We start from the raw sequence: 14084 nt of genomic DNA on the forward strand, positions 1-14084 counted from the left end.
CACACACTCTTGCCACACAAGAAAAGGGAAGGCCATCATTCGCCTATCAGTTTGTCCGCGACTGGCACGAGCAAAATGAGTTGGCGAAGGCATTCTTATACAAAGCGACAAAGAGAATGAAGAAGTGGGCGGACAAACACCGTCGGCCTGCAGGGTTCCAAGTTGGGGACCAAGTGTTGGTGAAGTTATATCTTGGTCGCACAGGCATCTTCCGCGGGCGGCACCGCGGACTACTCAGAAAGTATGAGGGACCCTTCACCATCACAAAGAAGGTGGGCAAGCTGGCATACAAGTTGGAGTTGCCCCCAGGCTTCAAGGTGCACCCGGTGTTCCACGTGTGCAACCTCAAACAGTTCCATCCAGATGATGGAGACCCGAAACGCAGTGTGCCACAACGCGCTCCCATCATACAGAAGGCCCCGGCAGCACAACGGGCCGAGAAACACCTCAGTCAAATCCTTCGCCACAAGGTCAACTACTTGGAACAAGCAAAGAAATACTTGGTGCAGTGGGAGGAAACAACGGAACCAACATGAGAGCCTGCATTTCGAATGAACAGCCGTTACCCGGCTAAAGTCAGGGCTTACCACGAAACAGATGGCGCCGAGGATGGCACATGATTTGAAGGGGGAAGCATGTTCCCTTGCGACTTACAGTGTACAATTGCGCTTAGAGTCTGTTTTGCTTTTGTTGAGTCTGATGTGCTGCCTGGTTCAGCTGAATCAATACCCCGAAGGGGCAGCCTGTATACTTGAACTGTAATAGCCTGCGGGCAAAATTGTAAATGCGTTGAGCTTTCTTTTGTTCACCCTCGTTGTGATTGCTTCTTGTGATTGCAATTTCTCTCTCTATTCTCTCTTACTCTCTTACACTCTAATTACAAGCTTCCGCAACCGGCAAGCGAGCTGACGAGTAAGCTTGCGGCGGTAAGGAAGGACTGTCGCACCGCGCTGGCCCATTGAAGGAAATAGGCCCATGACACTCACGCTAATGCAAAATATATCCAATTTCTACGAGTGCCGCAACACCATGAAATAAACAGTGAAAAGAATGTCATAAGCTCAATATTTTCCCATTCACCCTTATCTTTTTCTTTTTATAAAAATAAGCATCGAATGCAGTCACTCGATTTTCCAGAAAACACAAAACAGTTGTGAGATATGGTAAGGTTATTTTCTTCAGACCAGTAAACAAACAACCACCCCAACCTTACAATTAAGAAGCCTTGAAACATCACTATATTTGCAGGGTAGCACCATTAGAAGAAGAAAATATAAAGAGCCTGACAAAGACTGGATTGCAAGCAACTTATTGCATTTCCACTTTCACAAACCGATGTGTGCATTACATATTTTATGCCCTCTGGCGAGCACGGTGAGTGCTGCAACCAATGCCCAAACTGCAACTTTGTATCCTGCAATACCTCCAAAACTTTGGGAGCAACTGTGATCTACCTCAGACAAACCAGGAAAAAGCTATAATAGAAACCTTTGATGAAAACAAAAAATAATCAACCTTCAGTCTCAGAATCGGACGAGCTGAGTCCAGGAGTGGTAATGCCATTGCCACTGACTGCATTAGGCTCGGATATAGAGTCCTTGAAATGCTGAACCCTGTGATGCAATGAAGCAGATGATGACCTTCGCTTCATGAACTGCAAAAAGAGAGAATTTCAGCATGCAGATAGACATTCTAAACATAAACAATGCATGCCAGAGAGAGAGAGAGAACCTCATAAAATGCGTTAATTTCCTCTTCAGTCAGTGCTTCATCACCAGCATTCTCTTCCCATCCAAGAGACCTCAAGAAAGCTGCCTCCTCTTCTTCTGGAGCAACCATCATTGAAATCCCAATTGAATCTTCACCTTTTTTGCCACCACCCAGAATGTTCTCTGATTCTTCACAGGCATCACCATTATCCCGCAGGGCATGTTCAAAATCTGTGGCAGGGACATCTTTCATTTGATCAACAGAACCAACCTCAGGAATCTGAACCTCTAACTTCTCCATATCAGAGGGCAGACAGGGGTTAGGCTGCACTGAAGCAGTTGCCAAATTTGCAGTCTTCCTCCTCAGAGAATTGAAGAACTCAGTTCTATTTTGGCCTTGAGAAGGTCGTTTGTCATCGAGGGAGATCTGTACTGCTGACAAAATTAGAGACTTGCGATCTTTTGGATACTTCAACTTACTAGGAGTAGATCCAGATGATAGAGAAACATTGGTGAAGTTATGTGCAATTTTGGCTGAATTGGAAGACACTAAGTTTTCCTTCACAATAGGAGAGGTTCCATTCATTTCGCGATGGGGCTTGAGAACTAGCAGCTTCCCCCCTTGAGATGACTTGGGAGATTCAGCTCTTACAGGTCCACGCACAGAGTTAACAAGCAGAGATCCAGGTCGCACAGTTTTAGGTTTTGGTTTATCTGAAGGGCTGAGTGCCTGACCATAATGCACAGATGAAAAGAAACATTAAAGGAGATTTATACTACTGAAAATGCAAAAAAGAGATTAAGCAGAAAAGGAAATGGAACCAATTAAGTTTTCAACCAAGTTTATCTGATCAGATCACCTTCTGTTCCATCTGTTAATTCAGAGTTTATAACAGATTTTCATTATCAATATCTGCTAAACTAATAAAAACACACATCAAGGAAAATAAAGACCTTTGATGTAGAAAACCCAATGTTGAAGTAAAAAAAAAGAACTTACTAACGGTCTTCTAATACTTTTATCATTGTGCACATCATCTCACAAACAGATAACTTACAAGACAGAAGATGTGTTAACTGATACAAGCACAGGTCTGACTCTCTATCTGTGTGTGTGTGTGTGTTATGTAGTCATGTCCGTGTACACAATTTCTTTGAAATCAACATGTTTGATGCTCCATATCTACGTTTGAAATTGATGCCTATACCTGTGCCTACGTAACACGCACACACACAAAAATTAGAGGGAAAGCAACGTGTTACCAATCATGTGTGAAAATCAAAGATTTATTAATAATCTTTTATCTTCATTTTAAAGTTTCCTTTATCAGCAAATGACCATTGTATCAACTTAGCTAATAGTGGACATGCTCTTATGAACAATAAGATTAGATCCTATAAAATAGTTCATATTTATTATAGAATTAGGCTTTGGGATGGAAGAACCAAATAGTTCATGGTGGTGGAAGAGAATATTTCTCATTCCCCCCTCCTTCCAAATATATTCATCTTTCAAAGAAATGTTGTTGTTTATTTATTGATAATAATTGCATAAAATGCACCTAGTCTGAATCAGCCTATGTCACACAGTTATAGGTGTGGTTACAAAGAGTACAACATGAAATTTTTTAAAAGGATGGATATGTGAGTACAATACATGCAAAAATGCACAATTATCCGGCATACATTTTACACAATGCTCCAGATACAAAGTTAAACTCTATGTCACATGGGTATGGGTGTGGGTTCCAGTACGGATCCAGGTTGAGAGTATGACACAGAAAATTCAAAAAATGTGGGTACACTGGTACAACTATATATATAATGGGTTTATATTTGGTACAATCAATTGTACCTACAATCTAGTTTGAATCTCACGATGTGAGTTGTTTTGACACAATCTAACCACATATATGTGTTCAACATGCTCGATTTAGTAGGAAACGACTAGGGATGGCAGTGGAAGAGACCTCGATTGCCGCCCCCGCCCCATCTCAAAATTTTTCCTTCCATCCCCGCACGGGTTTTGATTTTAACCTCCATCCCTGGTTCATTCCCCGTTTCATGTCCTCCATCCCCGGTCTAAACGGGGCAAGGCGGGGCCCTGTTTCCCCGATCCTTCCGCCGCTGCTGCCGCTTTCCACCGTAAGTGGAATGAGAGAAAATAAATGGGAGCTTGAACAACGCGTTAGAGAAAGGAGAGATTTGAGAAAGAGTTTTATGTTAGGGTTAAGAACATATATTTATATATAAATATATAAGGGTATAATAGTATTTTTTTTAACAGAGATTGAGGATCGAGAACAGGATTGGGCGGGGTGGGGGCAAGAGTAAGTCTATCCCCGCACGGGTTTTGATTTAAACCTCCATCCCCGATCCATTCCCCCGTTTCATGTCCTCCATCCCCGGTCCAAACGGAGCGAGACGATGCCTCATTTTCCCCCGGTCCACTGCTATCCATAGAAATGACTTGGATCATGTTTTTTCGATGGAAAACATGTTTTTATGAGTAAGGAAAAATCTATGCCTTCATAGCCGTTGGTTTTTGGATCGCCAGAGAAACATGTATACAGATCGGATTCCGACGATCCAAAAGTCGGTTTCTAATAAAAAAACATGTAGATCACATTTATGGTGTTAGATGTGAGAAAACAAACAAGGGGGTTCTGCCCCATTTGCTAGGTTGCTTGCACATACAAACAACTGTAGCAAATCTTAACCCTATATATATATATATATATATATATGTGTGTGTGTGTGTGTGGGGGGGGGGGGGGGGGGTTGGATTGGATTATAATCCAAACCCATGTGTTTTTTAGTATAAAAGGGGGGACACGACAAAAAGGGTTTCACCACTTCTCTCATTTTTTTGGTATAAAAGAGGGGAGGGTTTTACCATCTCTCTCTCTCACACACACACACACACACACAAGAACAATACAAAGACGATGAAAAAGAAGAGAAGAGGTCTCATAATGCAGGTACTCTCTCTCTCTCTCTCCCAATGTTTTTTCTTCTCCTTCTTCCTCTTTTTCCTCATCCTGCTTCCTCTTCTATTCCTTTTTTTTTCTTCTTCTTCCTCCTCCTTCCCCTCTTCCTCTTATTCTTCTCGCCAAAGGGAGTTGGAAAGGAGAGAGAGAGGGAAAGGGTTGTCGGCCCCCTACCCCTACCCCAACCCCCTTTTGTCATGAGTTTGGTCAATAGGGCAGGGACTGGCCTCACCCAGTTAACCAGATGAAAAAAATGGGTCAGGTGGGGCAAGGTCTGGACCTGACCCGGTCCAGGCAACCTGGTGAGTGGTGTGTGTGTGGTGGTGGTGGGGCTAACCCTCCCCCATACCCGCCACACCTGACACAAGTGTGCCGGCCTCCCCAACGCACCCGTGTTACATAGGTTAAGCTGTTATGAATTAAAAGTTCAAAACGTGTTAAAAATATATAGTTAACTACAAACAATGATCAATAAATATAGTTAATTGTAGACATTTTTTTGTAGTTAGATCATAAGATGGATAAAATGGATCTCATCAAGTTTGAAATCTAGTTGACCTATGCCAGAAGTATCCAATAGGACCAATACCACTGCGGGTATGAAACCGGTATGAGAGGCTGGTAGAAGTACCCATGTTATACAGAAATCAGCACATTTGTGTTTTACTTCCCATAACTCTTTCTCAACCAAGCTTACACAAAATGGACAAGCAGGTCTGAGTAGCATATCAAAGATGGATAAAATGGTTCACGTTAAATTTCAAATCTAGTTGAACTATGCCCAGAAGTATCCAATACCACCACGGGTATGAAACCGGTATGGGAGCCAGGTAGAAGTACCCATGTTATATAGAAATCAACACATTTGTGTTTTACTTCCCATAACTCTTTCTCAACCAAGCTTACACAAAATGGACAAGCAGGTCTTAGTAGCATATTGAAGACCCATAAATATGCATGTGTCGGTGTGTGTTTATCTAACATAATCGGGTTACATTAACCTTAGCCGCTCCAATTGATTGAAATGGCCAAAACACCCTTAAAAACAATGGTATTTTAAAAATTATAAGGTAAATTTTTTGGAGTAAAGTGTCATTTTGGAAAGAAACAAAAAGTCGCTCACATTTTCTAAAAAGTACAAGTGCACTTTACAAATTTGAATTTGAAAAGTGAAAGTGATTGTTCTTACCACAAAAAGTAATAATGTATTGTAAAAAATCCCCTACTTTTAAGGGTGTTTTAGTCATTTCAATCAACTGAATGCAGCTAACATTAACATGAGTAGCTCAATATTAGACCATATATTATTGTTAATGGGTGCACATGTCAATGAATTATAGACATTATATTTCTTTTTGCTTTTTTTGCTCGAACAACCAAATGTGCATATGGAAATGCACATCAAAGTGGGTCTTTATATAAGCTGAATCTTGAATATCACTACCTACTGGTATTTTAAAACAATGTATTTATCTCATCTTCTTTATTTGAATATATGCAAATGCATATATAGAAATGTGCAATCACAAAGGCCTTTCACTTATCCTAACATACTTATAATGTATCTGACTCAACATAAACTCTGCCTTCCAAACAAAGACAAATCTTGAGTTTATTGTAGCTTCGTATTGTTATATGATGGAAGCTAGAACATGCAAGGATGGCCGTCATATCCACATGTAACATGGGAGCATGCCCTCACATTAGCGGGGACACACTCCAATATGGTTCAGAGTATAATGGGAGTGAAAACTAGACAAAGACGGAAATGTGCTACAACATAAACCTAGAAACCCACCAAAACCTCAGCTAAACGTGCAAAAGATTTAGAGTCCAAACCTATCATGAGGACTGGACTGGACGAACATGATCAATCCTGAACATCCAGACTTGATCCCAAGAGACTCAAACCTTAACAAATTATCTTGGTACCTGACCTGGATCTAAAATCTGAGAGCAACAGACTCCAGACAGATCCAGAGCACAACCAGATATGGACCTCTGTGTGTGCTTTTTTTTTTTTTTGAAAGAAAGATATGGACCTGTACTTGGATTATATAGAATACCGGCTCAGATACTCAATTACCTAGGCATCCATCACTCAGATCGTGAATCCAAGTATTATATTGACCCAAACATAGCTTTAGACCAAATTATGGGTCAGACTGAAATAGAAGCCAGCTTGGATCTGCATATAAACTTAATTTGGATTTAGCCTAGATGCAAAGCAAAACCATCCATATCAGTATATGGAGAAGGATTTGAAGTAGAGAAACGTCTTCACTTAACCAAACAACAAATTCACATTTCTACTAAACTAGAATTCACCGCAATAAGGGTTCCAAACAAACCTTGTCCCCAGTTAATAGCATTTGTATGAAACAAATGGGCCAAAAGGAAAATTATACATGGACACCAATTAGGTCAACAACAATTGGGCTCATTAGAGTTGGAACGGGCTTTTCTGATACACTGCTTGGTTATGCCACAATTTTGGTTTTTGGTTTTGCATTTCAAAGCTTTTAGTGAAAGCATTTGTTGGAATGGACATGTCCAATGCCTGATTCAACTAGGTTAATACAACTTTTTTTCTCTTAAGTCTAAAAAGTGATTGCATCAAATCCAGGTAAGATTGGTGCTTTGCTCAAACTATCTAAAAAGAATCCATGTTCGGGCAGTATTTAAATCATAATTTTATGTTTGTGTTCAGTTCATTATAACCAAATCTGTGGTTAATAATATTTGACAACATGAGATTTTCAGAGTATTTTCATACATGCAGCCATTTCTTTTTAGTTAACAGGAAATGCAAAACCATATCAAACAGTCTGACATTAAGAATGATTATACAATGAACACAGATGAAAGAAAGTGTGAAATAGCATAGAAATCACTATTGGAGAAAGCAATCTGGCATTTTCCCATGACCATGGACCACCACTGTGGAACACAAGTGCAAATCACAACCATGCTGGAGCAGAAGATCGATCAGCAACAAAATCAAACCATTGGTAGGCAATGGAGATCAAGCAGACAAATGAAAGTACCATGAACGGTCGCTATTAACAAAGAAAAACCCAAACACATCATTTAACTAAATCTAGCTTTAAAGATGACTTCTCTTTCGGTTAAAGATGCTATTCATTTGGGAAGAAAAGTGGGTAGTTTTCTCTTAAGCAGATGTCAAAATCTCCAAGACTTCTCCCAATACAGTGGGCTTTGCTTCCCAAACATATTACTCCAAACATATGACATTACAAGTTGAAATTTCGTCCTTGACTGCTCCAACCCTTAAGAGTAAGCCTATGACATTACAAGATTGCAGCCAGTCTCCATTATCAGTAGCATATAAAATATTAAATATGATACCAAAGATGATAGTGGATAGGCTCACTAAGTGCTTCTTTTATTTAGACAAGACTGCCAATCAGCATAGTAGGCAAGATTCTCAGCCTTATCCTTCAGTGGACAGACTAGTTCATTATTCACTTCACAAATCCAGGTTCAGGAACATGTTTTAGCCAAGAGCTTCCCATTATATAACAATTTTTATACCTAAAAGGCAAAGAACACAGTAACCCAAAAAAGAATTTTGAGGCTTTCCATTGGAGATGGAGTCATACCGCAGATGAATCCCATCTAGTCAATTGGAGAATGTCCACTCTTTATTCTACTTTAGGATGGTTAGACCACAGAAGACAGATAAAATAGATATATTCAAAAGACAGCACTCAGGCATTAGGAAAAACAATAATAGACACATTAATCACATAGACAAATATAAGGAAAGCAGAAAATGAGAAAATTAAGCACTGTATTTAATTATTTATGTGATCTGCCAAGGCCTACATCCATGGAAGAACAATGCAGAAGTTCTCTTCACCAATTAAGAAAACAAGATATGAGGTCTCACACCCTTCAAAACATGAATTTTTCCTCTTCATAAAATTTTCTCTCATGAGAGGCATACAAACTAGTGAACTGCAAGGCTTTTCTTTCATTCACAAAGCTCAAGGGAGGCAGAAAACCTTCTTGCCTTTACAAAGTATTAAACTTAAACATGGGGCAAGATGGTTTCAAAATGCTGAGAACAGAAATAGCAATAAAAGAAATCTTATCTCCCATTGTTCCTCTGCATTCTCGTTAGAGACACCAATGCAAACATTAACCTAATCACATGAAAGTTGATAATATGTTAAGCAAAAAGTTCAAGGCCAACAGCAAATTATTTTGTGTGAACTGGATCACGAGTTATTAGCATCCCAGTTTGATGAAACCAGTGAAGTTGTGAACCCAGTACCACGGTAATTTAGTCATTAGGTCCACGGACATAATAAATGCAGCTCTATTTATGAAAGAGCAATGGCTACTTGAAGAAGAATTTCATGGATGGAACGTACAGGATGATATTGTATAAGATGGCACAGCATGGAACAGACTGTGGGACAACATGAAACAGAATCCAGATAGATGAAAGTGCATGACAGCATGATAGTGTTAATGAGGGTAATACAGCTCGGGTGGAAACAACAAGGACACTTGTTTTTTGCAAGACCGCTAAGCAATGAATATTCTAATAATAAAATGCTTTTAGAGGTTAGCAAAATATGCAGTCGAAACCAATTGTTTAATTAAGGATTGCGAAAACACAAACAGAAATTAAAGGATAAGAGAAACTAGAAGACATAGCTTCCTTTCCCACCCATTAAAAAGAAAAGAGAATTTTTTCTTTCAAAGTTTACAAATTGCACAAATTCAAATTATTGGATCGTTACACTGTTAACAGCTCATTATTCCACTAAGCAATTTGTATTTAATCAACCTGGTATATAATGCCTTTTTGTTTACTCAAGCCTTGGTAATATGAGAACTACAGTCCACTAAAATGAAAGTTGCGGAAAACCTATCTTCCACTGTCAGAGAGTTCCCATTATGATGCCTAATCGGTAAGAGTTAATGACTATCAAACAATATTACAGAGGAAAAAACTCCCAAAGTTCTGTACCTACAATGTTTCATAGGTAACCACTAGGGGCTAGAAAATGGCATCAGTAAAATACCTAGACCTACTGATTTAAAGTTAAAACACTAATAAACAGCAATAGCAATTGATGAAACACTATTATAATTTTGCATAATTTCTTAGTTTAACATAGTTATAATCAATCAAAAGTAATAAATGAAGTTTTATAAGTCCTAGCATCCATCGCCACATAAGAATCTCAGAAACTAGATGCCTCAAATCCATAGTTCACTTGCTGAGCACCAAATCATTTAAGTAATGGACTTCACTAGAAGGCCAATCAGATAATGTATCTAACAGTTTGCATCTTTGAATGAACCAAAAGACAATCTAATTCAAAATAAGCAGTTAATTTAAGTGATCAAAGAAAATGTGTCTATAAATACAGCAGCTATCTCCAATATAGGTTGGTTGGAACTACTTTAGAAAGGGAAAAGACACAAGTTGCTTACGGAGTTTTTAGGCATTGAAGGTGTCATAGGTATCAATTGTCTTGACTGCTTAATAGCCAATTCCTCGAGCCTCTGAGTTTCAATTGACAACTGCAGTAAAGAAGAGAAATTAATCAAAGAACAAAACAGTTAGTCAGCAATTATAAGATAAAACACATCCATCATATTACCTGTGGAGTGGTACGAGCACGCGCAGGAGCTTGAGCTAATGTTTCAGCCATGTTAAGGCCGGTTGATGTATTTGGCAGCATAGAGGCTGCATTTGAGGCAGTAGCTTGTTGAACAGATGAAAGCATGTTGTTGCTTCCAATTATAACAGGAACTTCAGCTAAAGCAGACGTCCAGCCATCACCACCGATAACAGATGCACTACCTAATGGAAGGCCTTGAGCAACTGTGCTAAGCCCAGGAGATGGAACCCTACCTATATCAGGAGCTCCTGCATTAAGCCGCCCATGTTTATCATCAGAACCTAGAGATGGGAAATCCCTTTCAAATGCAGCCTTGTGAATACTGCCCACAAGACTTCCACCACTAAGTGTGCCATTGTTCATGCCTCCCAACTCATTCCCTGGCCTTTTTACCTTGCTCTCACTCCTCTCACCCCTTTTTGCAGAAATCATGGAATGTGACCGTCTCAAGGTCTCTTTCTCAGGCCTACTGGCCGTCATGTTATTTGTTAAAGCATCAGCATAACCACAGTTCCTATCCCTAAGATCTCCCAAAACCGACATATCTTTCTCTCGAAACTCAAGTTCTCTTTCCCGGTCCTTATTCCAATCAGATCGTGGAGCATCCCTATCGCAATCATAATCATAAACTCGGTGATTCCGTCCAAAACTACTATATGGACGTGAATATAACACTGGATCCTTGTCATGCATCATACCACCATTACTACTAGAACTCCAACGAAAATGAGAGAAAGAATTTCTTTCCACAAATGAGGAGGATCGAGGAATGTCATAATCAATAACACTTGAACCAGACAACTGCATGTGAGCCGATCGATTTCTAGTAGGAGGTGTGATGGAAGAATCATCTGTCAAAAAGTATACAACACAAAGGTACATAAATAAACAAATAAGGAATCAAACATTTTCTAGAAGAATAGAAGTCAAAACTAATGAGGAAATGCACAGTGGAACACAAATATATATTTACCCGATTGAGCAGTTGAGGTGAGATGATGGGGGGTGGCACCACCCCCCACCGTGCTTCCAGTGGATGCCTTCAACCATTCAGGAACTAGTGTTGGCTCACCTTTCTCCATGGCACTTCTCAACCATGATCAGATCATATGCGACCATAAGGTATCAGATAAGGCAATCTACGAACCGCCATCCTTAAAAGAAACTTTATTGGCTGTACAATTGAACAATTAGCAATACTCTATCCTCAAAACGAAGGTGAAATTCCCCCACGTTTTCCACCTATCTGCCCCTAAGGACACCAACTTTCTCCACCACCACCCTTACAACAATTCCAAAATTTCCTGTTCATAACAACATTAACCCGAAACCTAAATCGCCCGCCAAATTATAGGTGGAGACCAGTTTGGCAAGCCTGATTCTGACGTATGTAATCTTATCCCATTGTGCTTTGGTTGGATGAGAAAACTCGGAATAAAGGTAATCTAATCAACACTCCTTCACATAAAAACTTGGCGCAAATCTGAGGAACCAGCAGTTCTGACTATAAATGATCCCTATCGATGTATCTAAAGATCCCGCCCTTCGGGCATAACATCTTTCATTCCCAAACCATGTATTGCGTCAAACTAGTCCAATGAACAACGCAACTCTACACAGAAACAGAACCCCACAAACCCACATTACCCAGGGCAGAGGAAGTAGGGGAGAAAAAATGAACCAGACGACAAGAAACTTCGAGAAATGGACTACCACGTCCCTTAGATAGTTAAAAATTCAAACCAATGAATGGACTCTCAACACCCCTTCATTCCCATCAATGCACATGTATACCCACTGTCCCCAAATCTAACCCTCATTCCAAAATCACAAACCCCAGAGGAGAACAAGAAACCCTAGAATCCCGTAGCCCGATACCAAATTAAACCAAGAACAAGAAAACCCTAAAGGAAACCCCTCAAGCATATATCAACAAAAAGGAAAACAATCGTCCAAAAGAGGAACCAAACTCAGAAAAACAAACGAGAAAAGAAAGCGAAAACCCCGAAGATAACCGAAATACGCCGATGCCCAATGCGAGGAGAAACCCCTTCTCCTTTCCCACCCTCTATGCCTCAATTCCCCTCTTCAGAAAACCTAAATTCCCCCACCTTCCCCACCTTTCCCTCGCCCTAAAGCAAAACCCAACTGCAGAATTCACGAAACCAATCAACCCAAAAGAAGCAAAGAAAACGTGACCTGTGCGGGAATCGGGAGGCGTCGAATCTCCTCCTCTCTCAAGAAGGCAACGAAAAGGAAGAGCGAGAGAGAGAGAGAGGCGTCCTCTTCGCCTGCTGGAAAAAACCAAAACCCGGTCGCCGGAAAACGGAGGCAGAGGCGGGGCACTTACGGCCGGTGGTCTCAGCCACTATTCCACAAGAGAGAGAGAGAGAGAGAGAGAGTTTTATCTCTAGTATTGTTGGTTGCAGAAACGTACTCTTTTCTGCGCCTCTTCCGCCTTCAAAAATCCCAAACCCCTTTCCTTTTTTTTTTATTTTCTTGGTGTTTTTGGCTCACTCTCTTCCGTTCTATATCCATGCCCCTCAAAATTTCAACTTTTTTTTTCCTTATATCAACCTTTAAATTCACTTTAATTTAGCTTTAAGAGATGTCCGGCCGGAAAATTTCTCCGGCGGAATATCTCAGACCTAAGGAAAAACAAGGCTAGGTAGGCTGGGACTCGGGCTGTAAACAGTTTGGGTTTGAGTTCGACAGATAACCTATATTTTCAGCCCTTCATTTTTGCAAACTCTAGATGTCATTCATTTAATTTAAGTAGGGGTGTCAAGGGGTTGGGTTTAGGTGGACCCGACCTGAACCAAACCCTATAGGGTTAAGGTATGGTGACAAATAAGAAAACCCAATTAAGACTCGGGTCTGAACCCGAAGGTCCCATTAATACATGGACCCGGGTATAGTTTGTGAAATTTTATACTAGACCCAGGCCTGACCAGAGTTCCAATTAAGACCCGCAAATTTTCAATGTAAACATGATAAAAAATAATATTTTACCGGGTATGGTCCGGGTCTGGTTCATGTAATTCTTATAGGGTCCAGGCATGATTTCTCTTCTAATAGACCAAATTAGACCTGGATCCAAATCTTATTCCATACCTGAAAATCTGTCCAAGTCTAGTTCCACTGTGTCAAAACCAAACCCGACCTGTTGACACCCCTACATGAATCAATGAATTTGAAAAAAATAATGTGGAACCCACCTAAGAGATACAGAGTGCATCCGTGGCATTATGGATGCCGTTCATTGCATTGATGAACCGCATCAGAGTGAGCCCACTCTGACATGATACGCACTCATTGAATTTGAGTCAGCTTGATCGGATTCCATTAAGCTGTCTGGTTCCTAAAGCATGTTTGCTTGCATGTCATTTCAAGATCATAAGAATCTAAATTAGAGGGTGGACAAGACCAATGTTGTCAGTATCGGTGCGTATCAGCCTATATCGGTATCGTATAGGTAGAAAATGGATACCCATTATTCCAGAATCGGTTATTTTTTAATAAATATAACAAATACTTAAAATTGTTTTTCAATATTATTTTAGTGACTTTAACACATGTCATGTTCTGATTGACAAGTAATATTTTTTTAAATTATTTTTTGGCCGATTTAGAATGCCTCCCTCGAGTATCGGTATTGGCCGATTCACTTGAATCGTTGGGAAAACGACACGGTTCCGATATCCATACTGACAACATTG

The 14084-nt window shown here is 40.1% G+C and overlaps 1 protein-coding gene across 1 annotated transcript; it reads right to left on the reverse strand.

Annotated features, from left to right (window-relative positions):
• Positions 1 to 1160: 1160 nt before the first annotated feature.
• Positions 1161 to 12801, reverse strand: LOC149816423 (uncharacterized). Its single transcript, XM_089987585.1, has 5 exons — positions 11339 to 12801; positions 10345 to 11216; positions 10175 to 10264; positions 1732 to 2439; positions 1161 to 1654 (listed from the first exon to the last, which is right to left on the reverse strand). The coding sequence occupies exons 1-5, from the start codon at positions 11445 to 11447 to the stop codon at positions 1511 to 1513; spliced, it is 1923 nt and encodes a 640-aa protein (XP_089843711.1). The 5' UTR covers positions 11448 to 12801; the 3' UTR covers positions 1161 to 1510.
• Positions 12802 to 14084: the final 1283 nt, after the last annotated feature.

Source organism: Nuphar pumila, chromosome 14 (genome assembly GCF_984573655.1).
Source record: "Nuphar pumila chromosome 14, dmNupPumi1.hap1.1, whole genome shotgun sequence".
Taxonomy (NCBI): Eukaryota; Viridiplantae; Streptophyta; class Magnoliopsida; order Nymphaeales; family Nymphaeaceae; genus Nuphar; species Nuphar pumila.

Bases quoted from the DNA above. Each gene is read 5' to 3' on its own strand.
- LOC149816423 (XM_089987585.1), bottom strand. From the start codon at position 11,447: ATGGAGAAAGGTGAGCCAACACTAGTTCCTGAATGGTTGAAGGCATCC. The intron at 11,217-11,338 runs GTAAATATATAT...ACTTTTTGACAG, and splicing joins CACCTCAACTGCTCAATCGG to ATGATTCTTCCATCACACCT. The intron at 10,265-10,344 runs GTAATATGATGG...TCTTTACTGCAG, and splicing joins GTGCTCGTACCACTCCACAG to TTGTCAATTGAAACTCAGAG.